Source organism: Cryptococcus neoformans, chromosome 2 (assembly GCF_000149245.1).
Source record: "Cryptococcus neoformans var. grubii H99 chromosome 2, complete sequence".
Taxonomy (NCBI): Eukaryota; Fungi; Basidiomycota; class Tremellomycetes; order Tremellales; family Cryptococcaceae; genus Cryptococcus; species Cryptococcus neoformans.
The window spans coordinates 210,001-230,000 of record NC_026746.1 but is presented as its reverse complement, the minus strand read 5'-3'; the positions used below and the strand labels follow the sequence as shown (position 1 = coordinate 230,000).

Sequence of the window (20,000 nt, the reverse complement as noted above, 5' to 3'; positions counted from 1 at the left end):
CTTTGCGATGGCGAAAGAACCTTGACCGTCGTGCAGGTCGACAATTGATACGACGTCCGATTTGCTCCCTGAGCCGGGGGTACGCAAGACGAAACCTCTCCCTGGACCAACCACCTTGCCGCCATACCTAGGCTCTCCGTAATACCCTCTTGGTGCATATAGGGAATGAACAATAACTTCGCCACCTGCACCGATAACAATCCTTCCTTTATCCTCATCCACATAAATTGTGGGTATGGCGCTTTGCCGCCATGTCCTGCCCATTTGTAACGCATGCCAGGTATGCGACTCCAGAGATTTGTTGATACGGTAGTTATGCTTTGCTAAAAGAAATGGCGGCCATTGTGATGGAGGAGGAGAGAGAGTCCGATGATACTGGCGATGGGTTATGAGGTATAACGGTATTCCAAGGCTATCCACCTGATGCTGTCTCAATAATCTAATCAACGTGTGAAGCATATAAGACACTTACTCTACTTCGCATTAGCTTTCCTGCCTGTCGACATTTCAGCAGATCCTGGATTGTCAACTTTTTAAAGATCGGCCCAAGGACATCGTCTGGCAATGTATCTAATCGATGTGGAGCAGTGGAGCTATAGTGTTCCCTCATCATCTGTCGAGCAGATATATGCGCCATATTTTTGTGCTAGTTCTGTAAAGGGATTGATATTATCCCTGTCAAAGAACGCACAGATGGAAATTTGCGAAAATTGCGATAATGCAAGTACAAAGAATTGATAGACACTTGTATATGAATGAGTGGCGAGCCCATGTGGAGGTCCCTCCACCGCGCCAATTGTTTAATTTGGATTGTCTTACTTGCCAATAGGTATTCTATATATCAAACAATGTTTCATTGCAACAAGTTCCTGTTCGTATAACGGCTAGTATGCTCGCTTGTCACTGGTTAATGATCTACTGATCACAGGATACGCGGGAGATCGGAGTTCGATTCTCCGACAGGAAGTTCTTTTTTTGATTTTTTGTCCAGTGTGTAATACTACAATTTCTCTCTTTTTTTGACCTTGCAAGCCAGGTTATCTATGCAGGGGAAAAACCATCGAAAATGTCTGTTTGTTGTCCATCTTGAACCTGGCCAGACACAAGCGACGAGGCACGAAGTTCCGAGTGAGCGATGGATACGGTGATACGGGAATGAAGCTTTGCTCAATACTTTTTTGGGAGAAAGCTTACTACTCCTCGATCACTGACCATTTATAGCCGAAAAATCCGTCAGCAAAACAACAAGCGGATACTACTGAACCGAGCAAGTAACAACGAAGAGTCTGCTCAATCAATGCTTCTTTAGAAAGAATATGAGGGTGCTATGGATATAATCACTGGATGCAGTTGCTATATGCATTTAGCATGGTAACTTTTTTGCATGCATAGGCGTTCAGTAGGTGGCTCTAATATTGACATTGGACGAGGTGGCAAGGGGAAGTAACCGGGGACCAATGAGATGCCGCTGGATGCAAACTCCGGAATGCCCCGAGCGAGGCACGCCTGCGATTTGGCACTCCTCATTTGCGATACGTCGCCGCCTTTGGCTCTCTCTTCACTTTTGGCAGTCACCGCGTATCGACCTACATCCATAAGCCACTCCCTTCAGCCATGTCCTTCATTAGACCAACAGCGTCAACTTCTGCTTTCCGTGCCGTGGGGTTGGGTCTCGGGAGGAGGTGCTTGCACAACTGTGCGTGTTGTCTATGAGTCGGCGGACGGCTGTTGCTTTGGCTTGGCCGTATGCCTAGTAATGACTTGGGTATTCAGAGCCAAGGTAGCAGCCAGAAGCAGTGTTTGACTTGCTTATTCTCGAACCAAAGCTAACATCAAATTGCAAAATAGCTCGACCTTTGGCTCTCGGAGCGAGCCAAGTGAAGAGGGATGCGTTGGTGGCTTCCAACGAAACAGGCGGCTTCAAGTACATTCCTGGAGGTCGTGAGTATCGGATCAGGCTGTGTAATTTGGTGGTGGTGGCCGATTTAGACGGCTGGTGATTGGTGGTGCTGAGACACGGAGAAGGATAGGACGGCGATTTGGAAGAGTTTGTGGAAAGTGCTGGAGGAGATGATTATGGGCAAGGGAGCTGCTGGAACAAGGAGGTTGCGGAAACGAAGGAAGGAAGAAGTGCAGAGACATGGCCATCGCCACCCCATCCGCAAGTATGATCATTAGCTGACACCAGCCTCAGCCATCCTTCCCGGCACTGTCAACGACGCCACCACCTTCCCCACTCCTAACAAGTCTCACGGCTCTTACCACTGGGCATTTGAGCGACTCCTTTCTGCTAGTTTGATACCTATCACCGTCGGTGCCGCCGTCTCCTCCGGTAGCGCCTACGTAAGTTTTCCCAGCCCACAAGAACCCCCAATGACAAGGCCATGTGCTAATGACGTGGTGTACAGCCCATAATGGACGGTATCCTCGCTGTTTCCCTCATTATCCACACCCATATCGGTTTCGATTCATGCGTTGTTGACTACCTCCACCCCCGAAAGTTCCCTGTCTTTGGTCCCATCATCCGATGGATCTTGCGAGCTGCTACCGGTTTGAGTGTTTGGGGTGTCTACGAGTTCAACACCAATGACATTGGTCTTACTGAACTCGTCAAGCGGGCTTGGACTGCCTAAGCAGGCAGAGTGCAGGGCAGAGAGAGGAGTGTAGCTGTTATTGTCGAGTGTATGGATTAGGGTTCGCTCACACAGAGACGGATTACGGATGTCTCATTTTTCTTTCTATTTTTCATTAGGATGCAGCAATCAACATCACAAAGCAAAGAATATGGGTATTTCATTGAGAGGACACATGTAGTACAGACAGTCTAGCTGATGAAGTAGGTATTTTCTTGGATCGCACAAGATGGTACAGGGAGACGGTGACTCTATTAAATGAAATGTAGAAGAAGGGAAAAAGTATCATTTACTCGTCCGCGGCCGTTTGGACGACCAACTACTTTCGTCTTCCACTGGTAATTCAGCTAGTGCTGTCCTGGTTTCGTTCAACTCCGGCCCAAGATTTGACGCTTCCTTCGTGGGCGACATACTGTAACGAACATCAGTCCCTCGACGTTAATGGAAGGTCCATCAAACTTGCCTTCTCCGCTGCTCTTCCGGTAATCTTTTCAGGCCTCTGGCACTAGCAAATCCCTGGAACCCATCGGCAACAGGATCAGTATCACAGTTCTCCTCTAACCCCAACCTTGCGCCTTCCGCCATAAGCTTGGTCGTTGCCCGTTTGGCTACGAAGTCGACACCGCCCGAAGGTATCCGTGGGGATTGCGGAGTACGACCTGCTTGTTTAAAAGCAGAAGCTATGGCTTTAGCTCGAGATTGTTTAGGAGTTTGCTAAACAGACATGGTCAGCTCGGGTAAAAGAATATGATCGACTTACCTTTCCAGGGAACGCAAAACCACCTAATGGTCTTGATTTGAGGAGGACAGGTTTTGACCCAGTTGTACTCCCCCCACTTGAATTGGGTCCTCCAGTTTGGTTGTTTTGGTTGTCCAGGACAGGTGGAGTATTGGAAGGACCAGGTTTGGGAAGGTGGTTGTTCGCCTGGATGTGATTGGTGTCTTGAGGGTTCAAAGTCGGTTTGAAAGGCGGGTTCAACTGACTGGATGGCTTGGGTGTAGTAATCTGGTTATCGGAAGCGGCTTTCACGAGATCGGGACGTTGACGGTTCTGGTAGGCTGGTTGTTCCGGTACCGGCACAGGTTTGGGAGTCTCTGGATCCGTATTATTACTAATCGTAGGTTGTCAGCTGATAGTGTATTTGGGGGAGATAGTAGTTCGAAACGTACGAATTACTAAAGTTGGGACCAGCTTGAATCGATTGGTCATCTAACTCGGCAAAGATGGAATCGCTCCCATAAAAGTCGGCAAATTCTGGGTCAAAGTTTTCGTCCAAAGCGATGGTAACGTCGTCGTCTTGGGTTTCGTTGACAGATTTTAATGGAGTAGCTGGCGCAGCAGCAGGGGGTTGAGCTGGGATGTTCTGAGGAGGTAACATGTTGTTTTGGACAGGAGCAGGTGCTTGAGGGCGAGGGTCATGATTGAGGTGAGAAGGAATGGGCGATACGTGTGAAGGGCCGGTAGGTGGCATAGCAGGTACGCCAGCAGGCAAAAACTCTGGTCGTCGCTCGAGGGCATCACGGTTGAATCGCACCTGGAATCATGGTAAGTCTCAGAATGTTGAAATCGTCGAACGATCTTACTGGAGGGACCCTCATCTTGACCACCTCTTTCGTGTAATCTTTGTCGTACAAACAGTTGCCCAACATATTACCAAATGACCTCAGTGCTCGTTTCGTAGCATCAGTGACTGCTTCTTTTTGTGCCTTCAAGGTTGTTAATGGGCATTCCAAAGTATCAAAGTGAACATACCTTGTCCAATGCGGCACCTCTGCCTTTCATATTATCTCCCTGTCCACACCCCACATCTTCATGGAATGTTCCGTCTAAAAGTGTGACTCTGATGATTGCAGTGCAATTAACAGATACTCTACCATCCTTGTTCACGTCAAGCTTCAGCAGTAGTCAGCACATAGTAGTGTTGAAATACGGACACGACTTACAAAGTCAGTTGTGAGAGACACGACAGTCGTTGACCATCCGTTAAAACCAAAAACGTCATTTGCCAGCTCCACCACTAATTATCGTCAGAAGACAGAGTTAGATGGCTCGCTAAACACACCTTTCCAACCCTCAATATAACTAATTAGAGGTCGCATTTAGTTTAGCTCATGCATCAGAAGAGACCCACCCACCATAACTTGGAAGATCCACCTGGACCTGGTCTTTGTGTGATATACTCTGGACCGAGCTTCCTCGCCAGTCTAGCTTGAATCTGATGGACTCTTTCTTCAGACCACTGGCTAGCAAACCCTTGTACCGGTGCAGAGACAGGAAAGTTCTGGCGGCCCATATAACTTGACTCGTTTGAATCCATTCTGAGAGATCGGTTTTGCAATGTTGGTTTTTTGATGGGACGGGCGAGTCGATTGGAGAGCGCAGGTGCTGAGAAGCTTCTTTCAAGGCGTGTCTGCTGATGTTCGAGATAGTTTTCCAAGAGCTTCGTCGAAACGCTCATAGCATGAGCCGAAAGTGGCGAAGTGCAGTGATCGAGAGCTGCTTGAGGACGCTGCTCTGCTGTGTTTCTGATAGCTTTTCTCAAATAGTAGCTGGATATTACCTGCTAGCCTTTTGTTTAGCCTGCCACCTAGCTAAGTCGGAAGAGAACAAGATAGGAAGGAAGTTGAGATTGGGATCTGTATTATATGGTGTTGAGAGTGGTTGACTGTGTCGTTGAACGCGTCAAAGTCAAACAGTAACATATTACGTAAACTTCATTTATATGAGCGCGACGCGTCCGTCGTATACTAATAGTATAACTGAAGGAGGTGAACATTCTCACTCTTTCATTACCGCGTATTGTTCTCTATACTTTTCTAGTGCAATGGCTACGGTTCTCCCAGAGCCACAGGAAATGCCCTCTATCCGCTCGACTCCCTCCTACGATCCACTCGCAGGGCTTTCGAAACCATTCACAATCGATCCGGCTTCTCGCTCATACAAGCACCAGTATGCCAACATTTACTTTGTCAGGTTGGTCGAACAGCGCCCTACTGTTGAAGAGAAGGCTACGGAAAAGTGGAAGGATGTCAAGGGTTAGTGACTGTCAACTTCTTTGCCCGTCCGTGCTGACTTGGTAAAAGGGCACCCACCGCTTTTACCGCGTATCCTCAACTTGACCCGATCACAGCTTTGCTATATCGTCGGTACAATTTATATGGAAATGCCTCTGAAACCCAATATTCTGGAAGATATGGCTCGAGATGTAGGTCGTTTAGCCATTAAATTACGCTTTAAACTGACTTGCAACAGCACTGGCTTGCTGCACCTATTCCAAGAACGAAATTCTTTTCCGCTCAAGATTCCATCCATCTTGAAGATGAATCAGGCCGAGTACGACTGATAGGCGATGTCATCCAGAGGGAAAGGGACAGGGAAGGAGGTGGTCTTGTGACAGGAGTGATCATGGCCGCCTTGGGGATGGAAACTCCTTCAGGGGATTTCGAGGTGATCGACATTTGCTTTGCAGGAATGCCGGATAAGCTTGTTCTTAATCCTGGGCCTCCGAATGCCAAAGGAAAGGGAAAAGTTGAAAATGACGAGGATATTGATATGCGAGAAGGTATGGGTATTGTCCGAGCTTCAGACCATTGCTGACATGCCTAAAAAGATGCTAAAATTGAACTCCCAGAAAGTGAAAAAACTTGGGTCGCTATGGTGTCTGGTCTGTCGATCGGCACGCAAGAAGCACCTACGGATCTCAAGGCTGAAATGTTGGTCGAATGGTTGATGGGAGAAATTGGAGGACCTTCGGTTAGTAACACTGTTTGACGCGCCTAATCGCCTTAACACCCTTACAGGATCAGCTGGGTGGTGGACGGATAGCGCGGTTAATCATAGCGGGTAACTCTTTAACACTTCCTGTAAAAGGTGAAGATGATAAAAAGATCGTAAGCCTAGTCAACTTCCATGTTACTGACGTATGCTGATTTGAAATGTCAGAAACGCTTCAATTCCACCTCCAAACCCCTCTTCCCCAACCACCCCACAAAAACCCTTGCGACCCTTTTCGCTGACCTCCTTTCCTCATCTCTACCGATTCACCTTATACCCGGGCCCTCCGACCCTGCGGGTGCTACTCTTCCTCAACAACCTTTGCCGAAAATCTTATTTGGAGGTAAAGCCAAAACAGAAGGATTGGAATGTGAGACGAACCCTACATGGATGGAAGTTGGCGGAAGAAGGTATGTCACTTTCCTCATTATCATCCAGCAGGAGCCAAAAAAAATAAAATCAAAAAAAGCTGAGCCGATACAGCTTTCTTACTACCGGTGGTCAGGCGATTGATGACATTTTTAAATACGTCCCTGGTAATTCAAGACTAGCCATGACACAACGTACATTAGAATGGCGGCATATGGCACCTACAGCACCCGACACTCTGTGGATATACCCTTTCCCTGACGCTGACCCTTTTATCCTGAAATATCGACCGGATGTCTATATCGTTGGTAACCAACCAGAGTTTGAAACGACCATTATTGGAGGTATGATTCCCTTTCATATCCGCCCCTCCTTCAGCCGATTTCGAATTAACCTAACTCTGTTATTCTGCAGATGAAGACGCTCCCACACGTCTTATACTCCTCTCATCATTTGCCAAGACGGGCGTACTTGCTTTTGTCTGTCTCGAAACGCTGGAATGCAGGACGCTTGAGTTTGAGGCGCCCATGTGGGTTGGAGAGACCGTGGCTGGTGAAGCAGAGGGTAATAATAACGAAGAGACGGAGTCGTAGAATCTTTAGCACGAGGCGTTGTTTTGGGTCATATCATTCATTTGTAACAGGTAATAAGGTTTGGCTTTTTCAGCTGATCCGGAGTTGGTTGGAATCAAAGAAAAAACTTCTATGGGTTAGAAGCTGTCTAATCCGATGAATCTTCAAAAAGCCTTTATGCATTGGCCCCTCATTCACAACCAGCGAATGAGAAATAAGCATGCAATTTGATACATAAATCGTCCCAAAGGCTGTAAGCCCGCCATGATACCGTGATGTTTGTGATATCAATTCTTTATAGCTACAAAGTATCCACCATCTCTTTTTTCACATTAATACACAACCATCCTCTTCAACCGGCTTGCTCACAAATCCCATCTCCGCAAACGTCTGAGGACCCTTCTTCTTCTTCTTCCCCATCACCCCAGATATTCCTCCGCTGACCTTACCAATTGGACCGGAAGAAGTTATAGGAATGGATGTAGATGAAGATGTACTGGGAACAGGAAGATCACTAGCGCTGGAGCCCGCTGTACTCATTTGATGATGGTCAGCCACCGTCATCGGTCTTAGGGTGCTGCTCGACTGGTGTGCACCTCCGGTGGCGGTGGTAGAAGTGGAAGAGGAAGAATATTGGTGCTGATGCATAGGAGGTCGGAAGGGGTTGGCAGAAGGGACTTGAAGGGCGCAAGAAGGTTGGGGTTGATGGGGAGGATAGTTCGTAGCGGGTGTTAAGGAGGGTAAAGGGGAAGGCGTTTGTGAGATTGGACATGGAAATGCAGGCAAACCCACGGGCGTCTGTATTTGATTCATTTGCCCAATCTCGAGCTGTGGGTCTGCATGGTCATAACTAGGAGGAATGGGAGGGTGTTGAGGCTCGTAAGTTTGCTGACGCACAGGCCGAAAAGATGTGTTGCGGTCAGAACGAACTTTTGCCGTAGTGTGTTTGCGGACGAGAGTGTCGTTGAGACGGGATCGGTGTTCGTTCATTGAGATGGCTGTTGGTACGGGAAGGGATAGCGCAGCAAGGCGTGCAGGAGCTTCGGCATTGCCTGCCTTTGCAGCCTAATTACAGCGTTGGTGGATATTGGGAAAGGAAAATGAGTATGCTTACTTTTTCGTACCATTTCCTGGCTTGTTCCAGATCAACATCTGTGCCTACGCCAATTCTGATGCTTCGAGTCAGCACATTACCTCAGCAACCAGCAATCACATGCACTCACTCGTTATAGTACCCCAAGGCAAAACATGCATTCGGATGACCTTTCCTAGCAGCCTTCTCCCCATACGTCTTCGCAATACTCTCGTTCTTCGGAAAATACCCTTCCGCTCCACATAAAAACCATTTGCTTAACGCCATATCTGCTTCAATCTGCCCGTTCTGGCTTGCAAACGTGTACCAAGCAACACTAGCGATAGGATCGTATACGCAGCTCAGATCGGCGTGTTCGTACATTTGGCCGAGTTTGAATTGGGCTGGGGGATAGTTGAAATAGGCGGCGCGTTCGATTGATTCGCGCGCGAGGTTCTGTTGGGCCAAGAGAGCGTCGGTGGGTGGGGATGCTGGAGGGATGATGAGATTCGGTGGCATGTTGGTTTGGAGAGTGATGTCACCCGCGAGGAGCATGCCGTATACGTAGGATGCTTGGGGGAAATCGATGATCGCAGTGTTTGATGATTGATGGAGGAAATATAAGCCAGTGGTCGGATCAAGAGGAAAGTTGAGTTGGCCTAGCAAGTAGGCCATGCCCATTCTCTGTATCTTCTCATTAGGTGCTGCGATGCTTCATCAGTAAGTGATGTACTCACAAAAGCACTTTCGCAATCCCCTGCTTTTGCACCACGATCATAACAGTCACTAGCCCGGATAAGATCATTCACGCCTTCATAATCCTTGCCTAATCTATACCACGCCCGCTTTTCGCCCTTTCTCGCAGCTCCCTCAAAGTCCTTGAAGGATTGTATCTTATTCTTTGGTAAAAGCGCTGCACAAGCACCTGAAGAGATCAGCTTTCCTTTCAAGTACAAGGCTAATGAGGCATGCGCTTTGATATCGCTGTCTGAAATTGCAATTATGATGAGAGCTGCAGTATCGAGTAGATGCTGCAAGGTAATACTGAGGTGCTGACTATCCGATGGAGGCGACGATGGTCGTTCGAAATGGTCGGCATTGCTGGTTTGCTGCCAATGCCTTTCTACCAATCTCAATACGTCTTGAGCCCAGGCAATTTGGTGTGCGTCTGCCCAACTGTCAAGTTTTGCAGAAGCATGTGTAAGTGATTCGGCAGTTGGGTACGGATGGATTTCAATAGGACTAGTAGATGTTGTAAGTCTAATTGTTGGGAGCGTAAGTGTCTGTACGTGACCAAGGTATGGCTGGTTCAGTGAAGATAATCTTGGAGGAGCAGGTGCAAAATCTTCGGCCTTGGAATTGGAAAAAATGTTTGAGGTAGTTGACTGGGCTTCCATAGTTGGAGGCGGTCTTGGATCGAAGTTTGATGTCGGAGGTGGCATAGAACTGGCCGGTTCCGGAATAAATGCCGTCGATGGAACCTGGTCAAGAGGTTTAGCTTCAATTCTTATCAATACATTGACAATGACTTACGACAGAGCCCGGCACAATGTGTTCTCCCTGTAGGCTTGCTGGTATGTCGGTTGAGCAAATCGAAGATAGATAGTCACATCCAACCGCCTGAGATGATTGAGGATGCCGGATGGATTGTGGCATAGCAAGCTGCCCGGAATTGCTCACTAGAGGTGTTTCAGACCTTGTCGGACACTGATGAGGATGGGACCAAGACGTTGAGCTTGGCTGCTGTGATACATCGGGAATATAAGGTGCAGTGTAGGCCGTTGACGGTCTTGGAGGAGGTATCGGTGTCGCCCAATAGTCATAGGTTGATGGATAGACGGTAGAGTTGGGTCTAGGAGGTGGAAGCGGGGTACATGAGGGGTATTGAGGAGCACCATGTGAAGGCTGGATCCTTGATATGGCGGTCATTGACGTGACCGGTGCAAGAGCTATCTGTGGCAGATTATGGATGACCGGCTATGTCTGGGGAGTTGGTATAAGTATAGCAACGGAGGATAAATAGAGAAAAAGATGTCATCATTTCGACGTTAGTGCGTGGGACGTGCAAAGTGGAGGAATGTTTACTCCGGCATTTCAATATGCATGTAGGTTCAAGTTAACGGAATTGTTCACAACACAGCACTTTAACAAGTTCATGGCCCTTAAAAACATCGGCCACCGCCTTCCCTCAGAGGAGGCAATGTTACTTGTCTTTCTATGTATTCCATTGTACACTCTTTCTACTCCTTGCACGTAACCGCCTCGACTAGCAATTTTTCTGCCCAGATCTGCTTCTTGCATGCATGATCACCACTGAGAGGACTTGAACACCGGCGAGTAATGGCTGCATGACGCGCCGAAATAAACGGCAACGCTCGTCAAATCAGTGAAACGGGGGACTATAGCCGCAACTCACTGAATCGGAACAAAATATGATCGAAAGAGTGATATATATCAAATTCGTCTGGAAAAGGCTCTGAAGCCGGGTCCAGCATATGCTCAAGAAGAGGTGGAATGATTCTCTGTTATTTTGTCAGTGCTTACTGCTACTACCTTCCTTGAACCACAACGACTCGCCTCCAAAAGTCTACGCGCTATGATGGACTGAGCGACTTTTTGGAGTTTTCTCGATGCTTGGAACTCCACTACTTGACTACGACCTGTCAGATATAGCCTGGTAGGAAGGAGGAAACGCGTCCAACTTGAAGAGAGGGATGTCAATAAAGATGGGCTGGTCCCATTTGATGGAGAGCAGCGGGAACATGCTAGAATCTGCTTCGAATGAGTTGTTCAATGGACGGCGAAGTAAGAGACCTTGTCTCCTTCATCACAATGCTGAGAGAAAGCCTTCTTAGTGCAACTGGATGTAAACAGCGGTTGGCGGTCCTTTCACGCACTGACCTCGCGAAAACGATGGCCTTTCAACCTTTATTTCTGTCTCCAAATACCTTTTACTCTCTTATCATTCAGGCTACGCGTTATACATTCATTCATAGATGAGCACACATTAATAGATTATTGTCGTCTCTTCTTCGTCTTGCCCAGAGAAGACATGAATATCTCGGTCTCAATTCATCTCACAACTTCTTTTTCGTCCAGTAAGAAAAGAATTGTTACCGGCGGTCAGAACTTCGTTCTCATCGTGCTTCTCAACCGAGGAGCTAGAGTACTCAGACCATGAATAGCCTTTTTGATCCATGAAGATCTAAATAGATAGAGCATGCTATTATGTTACTATTATGGCATCCGCGTCGACCACCGATAAACATTTCATACAGTGGTCGACATATCATCAGAGTCAGACTGAAACCATCGATCAAGGAGGCTCTTCCTATTAATGTGTATTGAACCTAATTATATCAGAACGCAGAGGGATGATCAATGATTGTAAAGATGAACTTCCATCAGAAGTCCCTATAGTCTAGTGGTTATGACGTAACATTGTGGCTGTTGAGGCGCCTGTTCGATTCAGGCTAGGGACATACATTTTTTGTCTTTTCTTTTTTTTGGCAAACTCCTTTCCGACCGACCGAGACTCACTTCATTTGTCGGCTATATGGCGACGCGGTCGACTTTTTTCCATTTCTACCGCATGCTTCTTTCATCCTATCTTTGCACTTGGATGATATCATTTGTCTCAGACCGTCATTTGCGCTCTGCCCATGTACGCACAATATAGTAGGTGTGGGTAAGAGCAATGGTTGGACGTCGGATAGTCTTGGGTTTCGGGCATCGATACGTATCTTTATCTTTATTCTTTTCTTCTACATTACATTGAGTTAGAAACAGCAGCCCGGCCTACGGTCCCATCAAGCACAGATAATCCTTCTCGACGATTCCAATCTGGCTGCGATCCCGAACTCGACTGCAGCCGAGGTATCCTTAGCGATTTTATCCAGCGCCGGCTATCTAGTGACATAACTGTAAGGACAGGCGCGGCGACCGAAGCGGTGCCTGAGCCTATCAAGTAAAGGAGCGGATCACTGCAGTCTTCGGATCTGGGGAATACTATTCATTTTTCACCACTACTAAGTCAGTACCAGACGCCAACGCATTCTCCAGTCTGATGATAGGAATCGAGAACTGTTAGTACGGTCTGACAGTTGCAACAAATAGAAGTGGAGGACTAGGATTATACCTTACTGTTGAGCCTGATAAGCTCACGCTGGTTTCAGCTATTGACTAACGACCCTAATGCGCAAAGGATAGGGATGCCTCAGAACTAAATGTACCCCATGTGCCAAGGTAAGCCATGAGATTGAGTCGAGGCGCGTAAGTATGCCCTCGTGCCCTGTATTGAGCTGAGAACCGGCGGAAGCAATGTGTTCGCTGCTCACTACTGGATCTTGTCTACCATCTCAAGTTCAGTCGAATCCTAACACAGCTCCTGGATTCCCTGACCCAAGCCATGCTCATTATGACCTCTGTGGGGTTCACGCTTAATGGAAGAAAGGAATGCGACTTGGTCATGTTCCTCCTACGCGTGCCGATCTTTTGGGGAGACTTCATATGATAGCACTCCGTGCGATCTATTAATACCTTCCAATTCCTGACCAACTTTTCTTTCCTCTTTCATCATTTTACATCCCCATCTTATACCAACACAACGGGATGCCAAACTCGCAGACCATCAAGACACCTGAGCGCCAAACCAGGATTAAGTAAGTCTTCTTTCCTCAATCATGATCGTGTGGTCCGCGAGCTGATCATCTGCAACTTCTCCAGCTGGTCGAAAGACCCACAGCTTACAGTCAGACTATTGAAGCTAATCTCTCATAATCCTGCATGGAAAAACGCTTGCTTCGGCAATAGAAACAATGGCACAACGCACATTTGGACTGTTTACAGAGACGTAGCACTCAAATTCTTCGCAGGCAGCGAGTGGGCGAAGGGCGCCGTTTCCAAAGGTCTCGTTGTTCAAGACGACCGAGGTAGACTCAGTGCCACCAGCAAATGGACGTCCCAGACTAGCAATCCCGTCCAAAATAGAATCACTTCGTGAGTGATACTTCTCTAATATCCTGTTTTGACTCCCCTGCTGACGCACCATGATAGTTTGAAGAACTCTTTCAAAGGGAATGAGTTTGAGACAAAGCATCGGATCCGCCGCTCGTGGAAGAAATGGGATGATATTCTTGAGAACGACAGGCGCCGTGAGTCATAGGCGAAGTGCTTTGTACTCCGCTGACTTTAAGTTTAAGATCGTTTAAAAGCCGAGTTTCCGTATTATTTCCTCATTTTGGAACTGATGGTACCTCCGCCTTCGGAAGATGAGGTTGATGAGCTTGAAGACGACGACGATTACGACATCATCCCACTTTCAAAGATAAAGGAAGAGACCAGGGAAGAAATTGACGAACTGGAAGATGGCGATGTTCATATATCTGGGGAGGAGGTCAGGGCGAAGAACCCGGATTTATCTACCGTCAACCGAGTTCTTTACTCGCCGTACGAGGAGAAAGAAAAAGCCACTGAAAATTACACCGACTTCTCTCAGGGTACCGAGGTTTCGGGTACTGGGGACGTCGATGAGTTGATACACGAAGAAGATGAGCTCGAGAGCGGCCACGAAGAAGAGCGATTTAAAGATGGTCAGCTCAAAAATGATTGTCGAAAAGAGCAAATTGATGATGGGATCGATGAGCTGCAAGACGACGATGTCGAGTTCCATAGTGAAACAGCGGAGGAAAAGGCTGACCCGGCCATTCGTATCACATCTCCAGAAACAACTGAGGTGCCTTCTCACGATCTTTCTCCTCAGGCAAGTCTATCATTCCCTTGCTCCCTCCAGATATTGTCATCCGAAAGCAATGTGTCCGTCCTTGGCTCCTCACCGACTGCGACCACCCCCTCAACCGACATCCAAACTGGCGCGTCTCTATCCGCATCCTGCGCATCTTCTTTATCTGCTGTTAAGGAAACAAATGGGATTCATTCTTCGCCATCCGCGCCACTTCTATCCTCGTCGGGGACCAACGCAGCATCCTTCGCCCCGAAATGGTCATTATTTCGTCTCAAGCCCGTTGATAGCTGGACACCTCCAAAGCGCCCTTTTAAACCATCGCATTCTGCTGTCGTCGCTAAGAAAACCAAACTCGATCAGTCAATTGAAGGATTGAATTCAGGAAGAGATCTGGTGGGTATTCGATCTGAGCCTTTGCCGGTCGTCTCACCCTCTGTGAAGATTGCCAAAATGCAGCCTGAAGTGGTAAACCCATGTTCAACTGCTCTAAGCACTTTCCAAAATAATATCCCTGCCCACCCTCAGTCACCGATTCAACCCCATATTCAAATTGTTATGGATATCCTTCCGAAGAATGACCTCGATTCTCCTCCTGCGAATCCTTCTACCAGGCATTTTGTCCCCTTAGCACGACATGTCACTTCCAGGGCCCCCGTTGACCTGGTCAATTCGAACCAAGCATTAAAAGAAGCTACAAGGGTCAAACCCCATAGCGGAATCTCCGCTTGCCTCGTTTCTCCTCTCTTGACTGAGGAGCGAAGCTCTCAACAAGTACGGGATAAGAGCAAAGGGAAAGAACATTTCAGCATTCGAGAAAGGAAGAAGCCTCAGAATTTTCCCCAACGACAGCTTAGACCTATACCCAGGGTTCCCAAAAGTAAGGATCCCTTCCATTTGAATTGGGATCCAAAGGAGCATGGGATTTTAAGGCGGGCAGGACACTATAAGGATCTCGATTCTCTATTGCGCGAAAAGTCGCAGAACAATATCAGGGCAATAATAAAGTCTTCTGCTGCAGATTACTTCCATGCTCAGCCTGAATATGTTTATGAAGAGTGCTCAAACGGTTGGAAAGCTTTGGGATGTAGAAGTCATCGACAGCGATATCGTATACGATGTAGAGTAGAGCTTTTATCATATTACCTGAAAGAAAATGACCAAATCCAGTATGTCAGGATCCTATTGATTGCCGAGGAGGTTGGGCTGACGGCAATCTAAGCTACTACTCCAAAAATACCAAGTTGAATGTAATGGAGGGGTACTTTCTGTACATAACATATCGCTTCAAAGACGACCCTATCCTAGCGCAGTTGGCTAAAACTGCAGCATATATTGGAGCGTAAGTTGATAATTCGCTAGGATTCAGCATTTATCAGCGCTAATTCCTGGCCTTGACGCCTCTTCATAGTAAAGTGTATATGTGCAGAAGGCCCTATGACCACGAGAAGCTTTATGCTGAATACGCTTTGAAGAATAAATATTTACCTGTACAAAAGATAGAAGTTATTGGTTTGGTTGACGCGAAGCAGCCATATCTTCCCCAACCCTCTCGGGGTACAGAACGTTGGAACATATTGCAGTTAGGACTTGCACTCCTTGGTGCACTTGAACAACATTTTGGTTTATTTAAGGATACGGCAGACATGTGTACTCTACAGTAAGCTGTTTCGTGAATCTATTATCCTGGTGCTAATGAGGACAGCACAGTCCCTCCAAATGCGGAGAGAAGATGGCTGTCTTCATCGACCGCGATACGGTGTCGACATCCATCTTTAACCAACTGCAGCGTATTTTCTGCAGTGAATCCATGTGAGTACCATTATTCAACAGAAACACAATGGACAATCCATAAGCTAACCTACGTTGTTTCCACAATCAGCGCAAGAATGGATTCACTCCAGGAACTGCAGCAATGCGACGGTCCGTACAACGAATTTTTCTTCATAACGAATGATGCTCGAGCGTTCAACGGAATTGGTGTGCCGGGTCTTGTGTCCCGTCTTGTCAAGGTGAAGCGACCGATACAGTTCGTTGAGATTTATCGCATCTATCGGAACCGGGAACGGTCTCGACAGGAGGCGGCGAAACGGGATGGAGGTTGGAGAGCGCATCATGAGTTGCGGGGCGACAGGCAGATTGACTAGATGGAGCTCCAGATGAATCGCCGGAAACATTCAAAGAAAATAAAGATGTATGTATCCTTAATCCGGTGAAATTTCATGTATAGGATACCAGGGCGGATGTGCGCTGGCAGGGAGTTGCTTGTATAGGTATAATTGACTACAATTTCCATCTTTTCAAGATTGTCACAAGTCTGGAAGATAATAGAAGATGTGTACTTGTGACAACACGCATCCTTGAAGTTGAGAATATCTTCCTTCGAATGGTTTCTTGGACAAGGGCATAGCTGGATCGATTGGTGATGTAGTGGGATGAGCGGTAGATTGGAGATACCTACTCCAGATCTTACCTGACTGAACAGAGGTCCCCGAGAGAAATATACTGGTGCTACTGAACCGACGAGAAAATGAGATTGTTCCACGCAGTGAAGTCGTTGGGTTTGGCTAGTTTGAAATCTCCAGTTGACCTGATGTGATCTGAGAACCCAGTAGGATGACGGAGAAAATAGATTGTAGGCCATGGAATTGTAGCGGTCTAGTTCGTAGATAGCGTTCCTAGAAAAGAAGCCACCACAAGCGGGTAATGGTTCAATATTTAGTATTCAGACGTAGACTGCCGTGGGAACTGCGTAGGGAGTAAACTAAACCTAGCAGCTACAAGGCCATAAACTGTTAGGGTATCTGCCTATGCATGAGAAGAAGAGAGAGATACGTGACATAAATGTACAATTACATATGTCCTACCATGATTGCCTTCATTCAGTATCCCTGAACTTCTTCTCACCATTATTGCATCCAGTCTGCTGTTACTTCGACAGCCTTCGAGTCTCTAGGATCGTAAACAAGGTCGTACATGCCGTTGATTGTGATGAATGATTTATCTGATGTTGATACTGTTTCCCCTTCTCCGCTACAGCTACTGTTCCCCCACGCTTAGCGCTGTTGAGGGAAGAACCATGATTCTGTTCAGTCATGGTCAGCCATCTCCAGTCCTAACGATCATCAGAAGACGAGACTCACGTCGTTTCCCACTAGGACTTTCTTCTTGCTTTCCACCTCCCATAATGCTTTGAATACCTCCCACAACACCTGTTTGCGCACCACCTCCGCCGCGGAGAGGTTTGGCGATACGGCCATGAGCATAAGTAGCATTCTGCTTGGCTTGGGCTGATCCATAACAAGTCAGCTATCGATCACTTGAATGTGGGAAAAAGGATACAAACCTTCCGCAAGTTTTTCTCTGAAAAGCTGAATTTGCTGTTCATACTTCTGGTTCTTTTGCGCCAACCTCTGATCAGCGTTGCTTAGAGCCGCCTCCAAGTTTTGAATTCTGTCGTTACGAGACATGAGCTTGCGTTGCGACTCAGCCACTTCCCTCTTGAAGCTCGTGTTCTGCTCGACGAGCTGTTTCTGGACGGCGCTAAGTTGTTCCAGATTGTGTTCGAGGAATTCGAGTTTACGTTGTTGGGCGCGAGAGTTGGCAGAACGAGCGATAATTTTATACTGCTCCCGGACTTCATCAAGCTGCATTTCAAGTTCCACCACCTACATTTTTCTCAGCATAGCTATCGTGACAAAAGAAAAATGTGACTGACCTTTTCACATCGGTTCTGTAAATCTTTCATCAAACTCTTCTTCACCATCTCAAACTCTGCATATTGAATCTCATGGGCCTTTCTAGTCCTCTCAAGCTCCTTTGCAGAACTAGCAAATGTCTCTCCATCTGTACCATTGGTAGCAGCCGTCAACGCACGATTAAGCTCTTCGTTGGACAGCTTGTAACTTTCGACAGTGCTCTGCAACCGTCTGACATCGTCTGCTCGGGATTCAACATGATCGGAAAGCGTGGAGATTTCAGTTCGGAGAAGCTCTTCACGAGATGAATATTTGGTTTCAAGAGAAGACTTGATTTCAGCAAGAGAAAGGCCTTGGCCAGATGCAGTTTTGTCTGTGTTGCTGTTAGCGTATATTTGAGGGAAGGACCCAAGCACTCACCAAGAAGCTCCTCGAACGCCGCATCTCTTTTTTCCAACATCTTTTCTAACACGTTCCTCCTCTTCACTTGCATATCCTGTTCCTCACAAGCCAACCTCAACCTCTCCTGCAGGCCTCTCATGACATCCTGGCTCTCCGCCAAGCTCGATCGGATCAACTCTCGGGTCTGCGATGTAAGTTTGTCTTTCCTCTCCGCATCTGAAGTTTCCTCAAACTCTCGCAAGACTGTTCGCAGCTTCTCCGAGGAGGAATCAAGAGTACCCCCCAAATCGATCTTGCTCATCATCTCATTCAACATCTCTTGCTTCCTCTTCTCCTTCTCCTCTTCCTTTTCTCTCGTTTGAGAATGCTTGAGGTTTTTGATTTCGGCCTTTTGGTCCTCAATATCCTTTTGGAGTTCGACTATCTTCTCCTTATAAGAATCAAGAGTGATGGTAGCATCCTTGGCTTCGGATTCGAGGCGCGCGGAGGAGATACGAAGTTCGTTGAGTTCAGAAGACATGGCCTTGTTTTCTTGAGAGACGGCAGATTCCTGGTCTTTGAAGTATGCTATCTCTTCCTTGAGGTCTGCAAGGAGCTTTTCTTGAGCAACAAGGGCAGATTCCTATACGCATGTCAGCATCAATCCTTTTCTCAGACGAGCAATGGATTCGCGCTTACTTTCTCCGCAAGCTGATCACTCAATTCATTCTCTCGTTTCAAGAATTCTTCCCTCTCATCCTTGTCTAGACTCAAACTAAACGTCGACGGCGTGTCAGGCCTACTTCCGTCAACCGCGCTCAATGCTCCACCAGGTGTAGCAGCTCGACTAGCGGAGCTCGAGCTAGGAGTTGGCAGAGCAGGAGAAGCCATTGCTCTCTTGGCGGCACTGGCAGCCGTACTTCCTCCCGCCAGAGCTTGATCCAAGGCCGGAGCCCGATTAGCTTGTTCAACCTTCCCACCGCTTCTCCAAATCCTTGCTTCTTCTTCAAGCTTCGTTGCCCATTCGCGCACACCAACGAGCTCTGCTTGTGTCTTTTTGAGTAGAGCTTTGAGTTCTGCGGGGGACATTTCGACGTTGACTCGGGCCTTGTTCTTGATGGATTTGGCGCGCATACCAAACCGAAGGGTGGAAAGGGTTTCAGCTTCGTTGAAAGATGCGGGGGAACAGTTAATGATAAGAGTTGTGCGAGAGTTACCGCCAAGGGATTCTTGAAGGATACGGGTAAGTTTAGAATCTCGATAAGGAACATGTTGAGACTGCTCATAGTAAGTATCGGGTCCGTGACCACATCGTAAGGCTTACTTTGCCGTCGGTCAAAGAGTTAATGACCATACCAAGGGCCGACAAACTTTTGTTGATCTTCTTGGCCTCTTCAAGCGTTTGACCCGTAGCTCCCGTCTTCCCAACCTTTTCAGAACCAGCCAAATCGACAAGATAGAGATTACCGGACTTTTGACTGCCTGTTTCGGTGTTGCGTTGGTGAATACCAATGACAAAAATGGAGTGTGAACGTGATGACTCAGCGTTCATGTCTGTTGGCCATCAATTTCGACAGACTCGGAAGGATGTCAATCAATTAGACTTACTAGTAGAGGAGACAGCTCTGCTAGCAGCACCAGCCTTCATGACCCTATATACATCCTCCTCCGAGCCAACATATACATCAGTCAAATTCTTGACATACACCCCTCGCTGCTTGTCTTCGTGAATTGACAAGTTGTCGTTTTGCGGGGCAAGT

At 47.3% G+C, this 20,000-nt stretch overlaps 8 protein-coding genes and 2 non-coding genes; 5 read left to right on the top strand and 5 right to left on the bottom strand.

The window, feature by feature from the left end:
• Nucleotides 1–718, bottom strand: part of CNAG_06722 (hypothetical protein) — a 1,737-nt gene extending 1,019 nt beyond the window's left edge. The window contains exons 1-2 of the mRNA XM_012192298.1: nucleotides 473–718; nucleotides 1–420 (exon numbers count right to left, since the gene is read on the bottom strand). The exon at nucleotides 1–420 is cut by the window's left edge and continues 1,019 nt beyond it. Coding sequence (XP_012047688.1) covers nucleotides 1–420; nucleotides 473–637 — 585 coding nt within the window. The 5' untranslated portion in view covers nucleotides 638–718. The remainder of the gene's footprint in view (nucleotides 421–472) is intronic.
• An 834-nt stretch (nucleotides 719–1,552) lies between these two features.
• On the top strand, nucleotides 1,553–3,011 carry CNAG_06723 (succinate dehydrogenase (ubiquinone) membrane anchor subunit). XM_012192299.1 has 4 exons: nucleotides 1,553–1,696; nucleotides 1,849–1,941; nucleotides 2,195–2,343; nucleotides 2,409–3,011. The coding sequence occupies exons 1-4, from the start codon at nucleotides 1,615–1,617 to the stop codon at nucleotides 2,631–2,633; spliced, it is 549 nt and encodes a 182-aa protein (XP_012047689.1). The 5' UTR covers nucleotides 1,553–1,614; the 3' UTR covers nucleotides 2,634–3,011.
• Nucleotides 2,770–5,273, bottom strand: CNAG_06724 (DNA repair and recombination protein RAD52). XM_012191741.1 has 9 exons: nucleotides 4,770–5,273; nucleotides 4,697–4,716; nucleotides 4,578–4,651; nucleotides 4,387–4,527; nucleotides 4,218–4,340; nucleotides 3,804–4,168; nucleotides 3,394–3,745; nucleotides 3,097–3,347; nucleotides 2,770–3,045 (listed from the first exon to the last, which is right to left on the bottom strand). Exons 1-9 carry the CDS (start codon nucleotides 5,090–5,092, stop codon nucleotides 2,919–2,921), a joined length of 1,776 nt encoding a protein of 591 aa, XP_012047131.1. The 5' UTR covers nucleotides 5,093–5,273; the 3' UTR covers nucleotides 2,770–2,918.
• A 130-nt stretch (nucleotides 5,274–5,403) lies between these two features.
• CNAG_06725 (DNA polymerase delta subunit 2) lies at nucleotides 5,404–7,759 on the top strand. XM_012192300.1 has 9 exons: nucleotides 5,404–5,669; nucleotides 5,718–5,839; nucleotides 5,887–6,196; nucleotides 6,245–6,387; nucleotides 6,435–6,524; nucleotides 6,577–6,818; nucleotides 6,892–7,121; nucleotides 7,192–7,602; nucleotides 7,651–7,759. Exons 1-8 carry the CDS (start codon nucleotides 5,459–5,461, stop codon nucleotides 7,368–7,370), a joined length of 1,527 nt encoding a protein of 508 aa, XP_012047690.1. The 5' UTR covers nucleotides 5,404–5,458; the 3' UTR covers nucleotides 7,371–7,602; nucleotides 7,651–7,759.
• On the bottom strand, nucleotides 7,406–10,501 carry CNAG_06726 (chitin synthase regulator 3). XM_012192301.1 has 5 exons: nucleotides 9,955–10,501; nucleotides 9,159–9,902; nucleotides 8,573–9,105; nucleotides 8,464–8,518; nucleotides 7,406–8,414 (listed from the first exon to the last, which is right to left on the bottom strand). Exons 1-5 carry the CDS (start codon nucleotides 10,348–10,350, stop codon nucleotides 7,677–7,679), a joined length of 2,466 nt encoding a protein of 821 aa, XP_012047691.1. The 5' UTR covers nucleotides 10,351–10,501; the 3' UTR covers nucleotides 7,406–7,676.
• A 115-nt stretch (nucleotides 10,502–10,616) lies between these two features.
• On the bottom strand, nucleotides 10,617–11,046 carry CNAG_12143. The gene is made up of 3 exons (XR_001045440.1): nucleotides 10,999–11,046; nucleotides 10,838–10,943; nucleotides 10,617–10,765 (listed from the first exon to the last, which is right to left on the bottom strand). It is a non-coding gene; the product is annotated as a hypothetical RNA (non-coding RNA).
• Nucleotides 10,816–11,602, top strand: CNAG_07963 (hypothetical protein; the record flags this gene model as incomplete). Its single annotated transcript, XM_012192378.1, has 2 exons — nucleotides 10,816–11,226; nucleotides 11,277–11,602. The coding sequence occupies exons 1-2, from the start codon at nucleotides 11,136–11,138 to the stop codon at nucleotides 11,600–11,602; spliced, it is 417 nt and encodes a 138-aa protein (XP_012047768.1). The 5' UTR covers nucleotides 10,816–11,135.
• A 229-nt stretch (nucleotides 11,603–11,831) lies between these two features.
• Nucleotides 11,832–11,903, top strand: CNAG_10021. The gene has a single exon. It is a non-coding gene; the product is annotated as a tRNA-His (tRNA).
• Nucleotides 11,904–11,944: 41 nt separating this feature from the next.
• On the top strand, nucleotides 11,945–16,991 carry CNAG_06727 (hypothetical protein). 3 transcript variants are annotated; one of them, XM_012192302.1, is made up of 9 exons: nucleotides 11,945–12,160; nucleotides 12,211–13,082; nucleotides 13,147–13,419; nucleotides 13,477–13,574; nucleotides 13,623–15,330; nucleotides 15,384–15,503; nucleotides 15,573–15,821; nucleotides 15,872–15,973; nucleotides 16,044–16,991. In XM_012192302.1, exons 2-9 carry the CDS (start codon nucleotides 13,033–13,035, stop codon nucleotides 16,306–16,308), a joined length of 2,865 nt encoding a protein of 954 aa, XP_012047692.1. In that variant the 5' UTR covers nucleotides 11,945–12,160; nucleotides 12,211–13,032; the 3' UTR covers nucleotides 16,309–16,991. The 3 variants fall into 3 exon arrangements, with proteins under 3 accessions (XP_012047692.1, XP_012047130.1, XP_012047693.1); XM_012191740.1 differs by having other exon boundaries at nucleotides 11,945–13,082; XM_012192303.1 differs by having other exon boundaries at nucleotides 11,945–13,082; nucleotides 15,867–15,973.
• Nucleotides 16,844–20,000, bottom strand: part of CNAG_06728 (kinesin) — a 4,094-nt gene continuing 937 nt past the window's right edge. Inside the window, exons 7-14 of the mRNA XM_012192304.1 lie at nucleotides 19,849–20,000; nucleotides 19,565–19,794; nucleotides 18,940–19,518; nucleotides 18,280–18,883; nucleotides 17,880–18,232; nucleotides 17,508–17,829; nucleotides 17,305–17,451; nucleotides 16,844–17,246 (exon numbers count right to left, since the gene is read on the bottom strand). The exon at nucleotides 19,849–20,000 is cut by the window's right edge and continues 149 nt beyond it. Coding sequence (XP_012047694.1) covers nucleotides 17,218–17,246; nucleotides 17,305–17,451; nucleotides 17,508–17,829; nucleotides 17,880–18,232; nucleotides 18,280–18,883; nucleotides 18,940–19,518; nucleotides 19,565–19,794; nucleotides 19,849–20,000 — 2,416 coding nt within the window. The 3' untranslated portion in view covers nucleotides 16,844–17,217.

Coding starts and splice junctions, on each gene's coding strand:
- CNAG_06726 (XM_012192301.1), bottom strand. CDS start 10,350: ATGACCGCCATATCAAGGATCCAGCCTTCACATGGTGCTCCTCAATAC. Junction 9,106..9,158: donor GGGATTGCGAAAGTGCTTTT/GTGAGTACATCA, acceptor GAGAAGATACAG/AGAATGGGCATGGCCTACTT. Junction 8,519..8,572: donor GCCTTGGGGTACTATAACGA/GTGAGTGCATGT, acceptor TCGAAGCATCAG/AATTGGCGTAGGCACAGATG.
- CNAG_06727 (XM_012192302.1), top strand. CDS start 13,033: ATGCCAAACTCGCAGACCATCAAGACACCTGAGCGCCAAACCAGGATT. Junction 13,083..13,146: donor GAGCGCCAAACCAGGATTAA/GTAAGTCTTCTT, acceptor CAACTTCTCCAG/CTGGTCGAAAGACCCACAGC. Junction 15,822..15,871: donor GCAGACATGTGTACTCTACA/GTAAGCTGTTTC, acceptor AGGACAGCACAG/TCCCTCCAAATGCGGAGAGA.
- CNAG_06725 (XM_012192300.1), top strand. CDS start 5,459: ATGGCTACGGTTCTCCCAGAGCCACAGGAAATGCCCTCTATCCGCTCG. Junction 6,197..6,244: donor GGATATTGATATGCGAGAAG/GTATGGGTATTG, acceptor ATGCCTAAAAAG/ATGCTAAAATTGAACTCCCA. Junction 6,819..6,891: donor ATGGAAGTTGGCGGAAGAAG/GTATGTCACTTT, acceptor GAGCCGATACAG/CTTTCTTACTACCGGTGGTC.
- CNAG_06723 (XM_012192299.1), top strand. CDS start 1,615: ATGTCCTTCATTAGACCAACAGCGTCAACTTCTGCTTTCCGTGCCGTG. Junction 1,697..1,848: donor GAGGAGGTGCTTGCACAACT/GTGCGTGTTGTC, acceptor ATTGCAAAATAG/CTCGACCTTTGGCTCTCGGA. Junction 2,344..2,408: donor TCTCCTCCGGTAGCGCCTAC/GTAAGTTTTCCC, acceptor CGTGGTGTACAG/CCCATAATGGACGGTATCCT.
- CNAG_06724 (XM_012191741.1), bottom strand. CDS start 5,092: ATGAGCGTTTCGACGAAGCTCTTGGAAAACTATCTCGAACATCAGCAG. Junction 4,717..4,769: donor GGTGGATCTTCCAAGTTATG/GTGGGTGGGTCT, acceptor ACCTCTAATTAG/TTATATTGAGGGTTGGAAAG. Junction 3,046..3,096: donor CCGGAAGAGCAGCGGAGAAG/GCAAGTTTGATG, acceptor TGTTCGTTACAG/TATGTCGCCCACGAAGGAAG.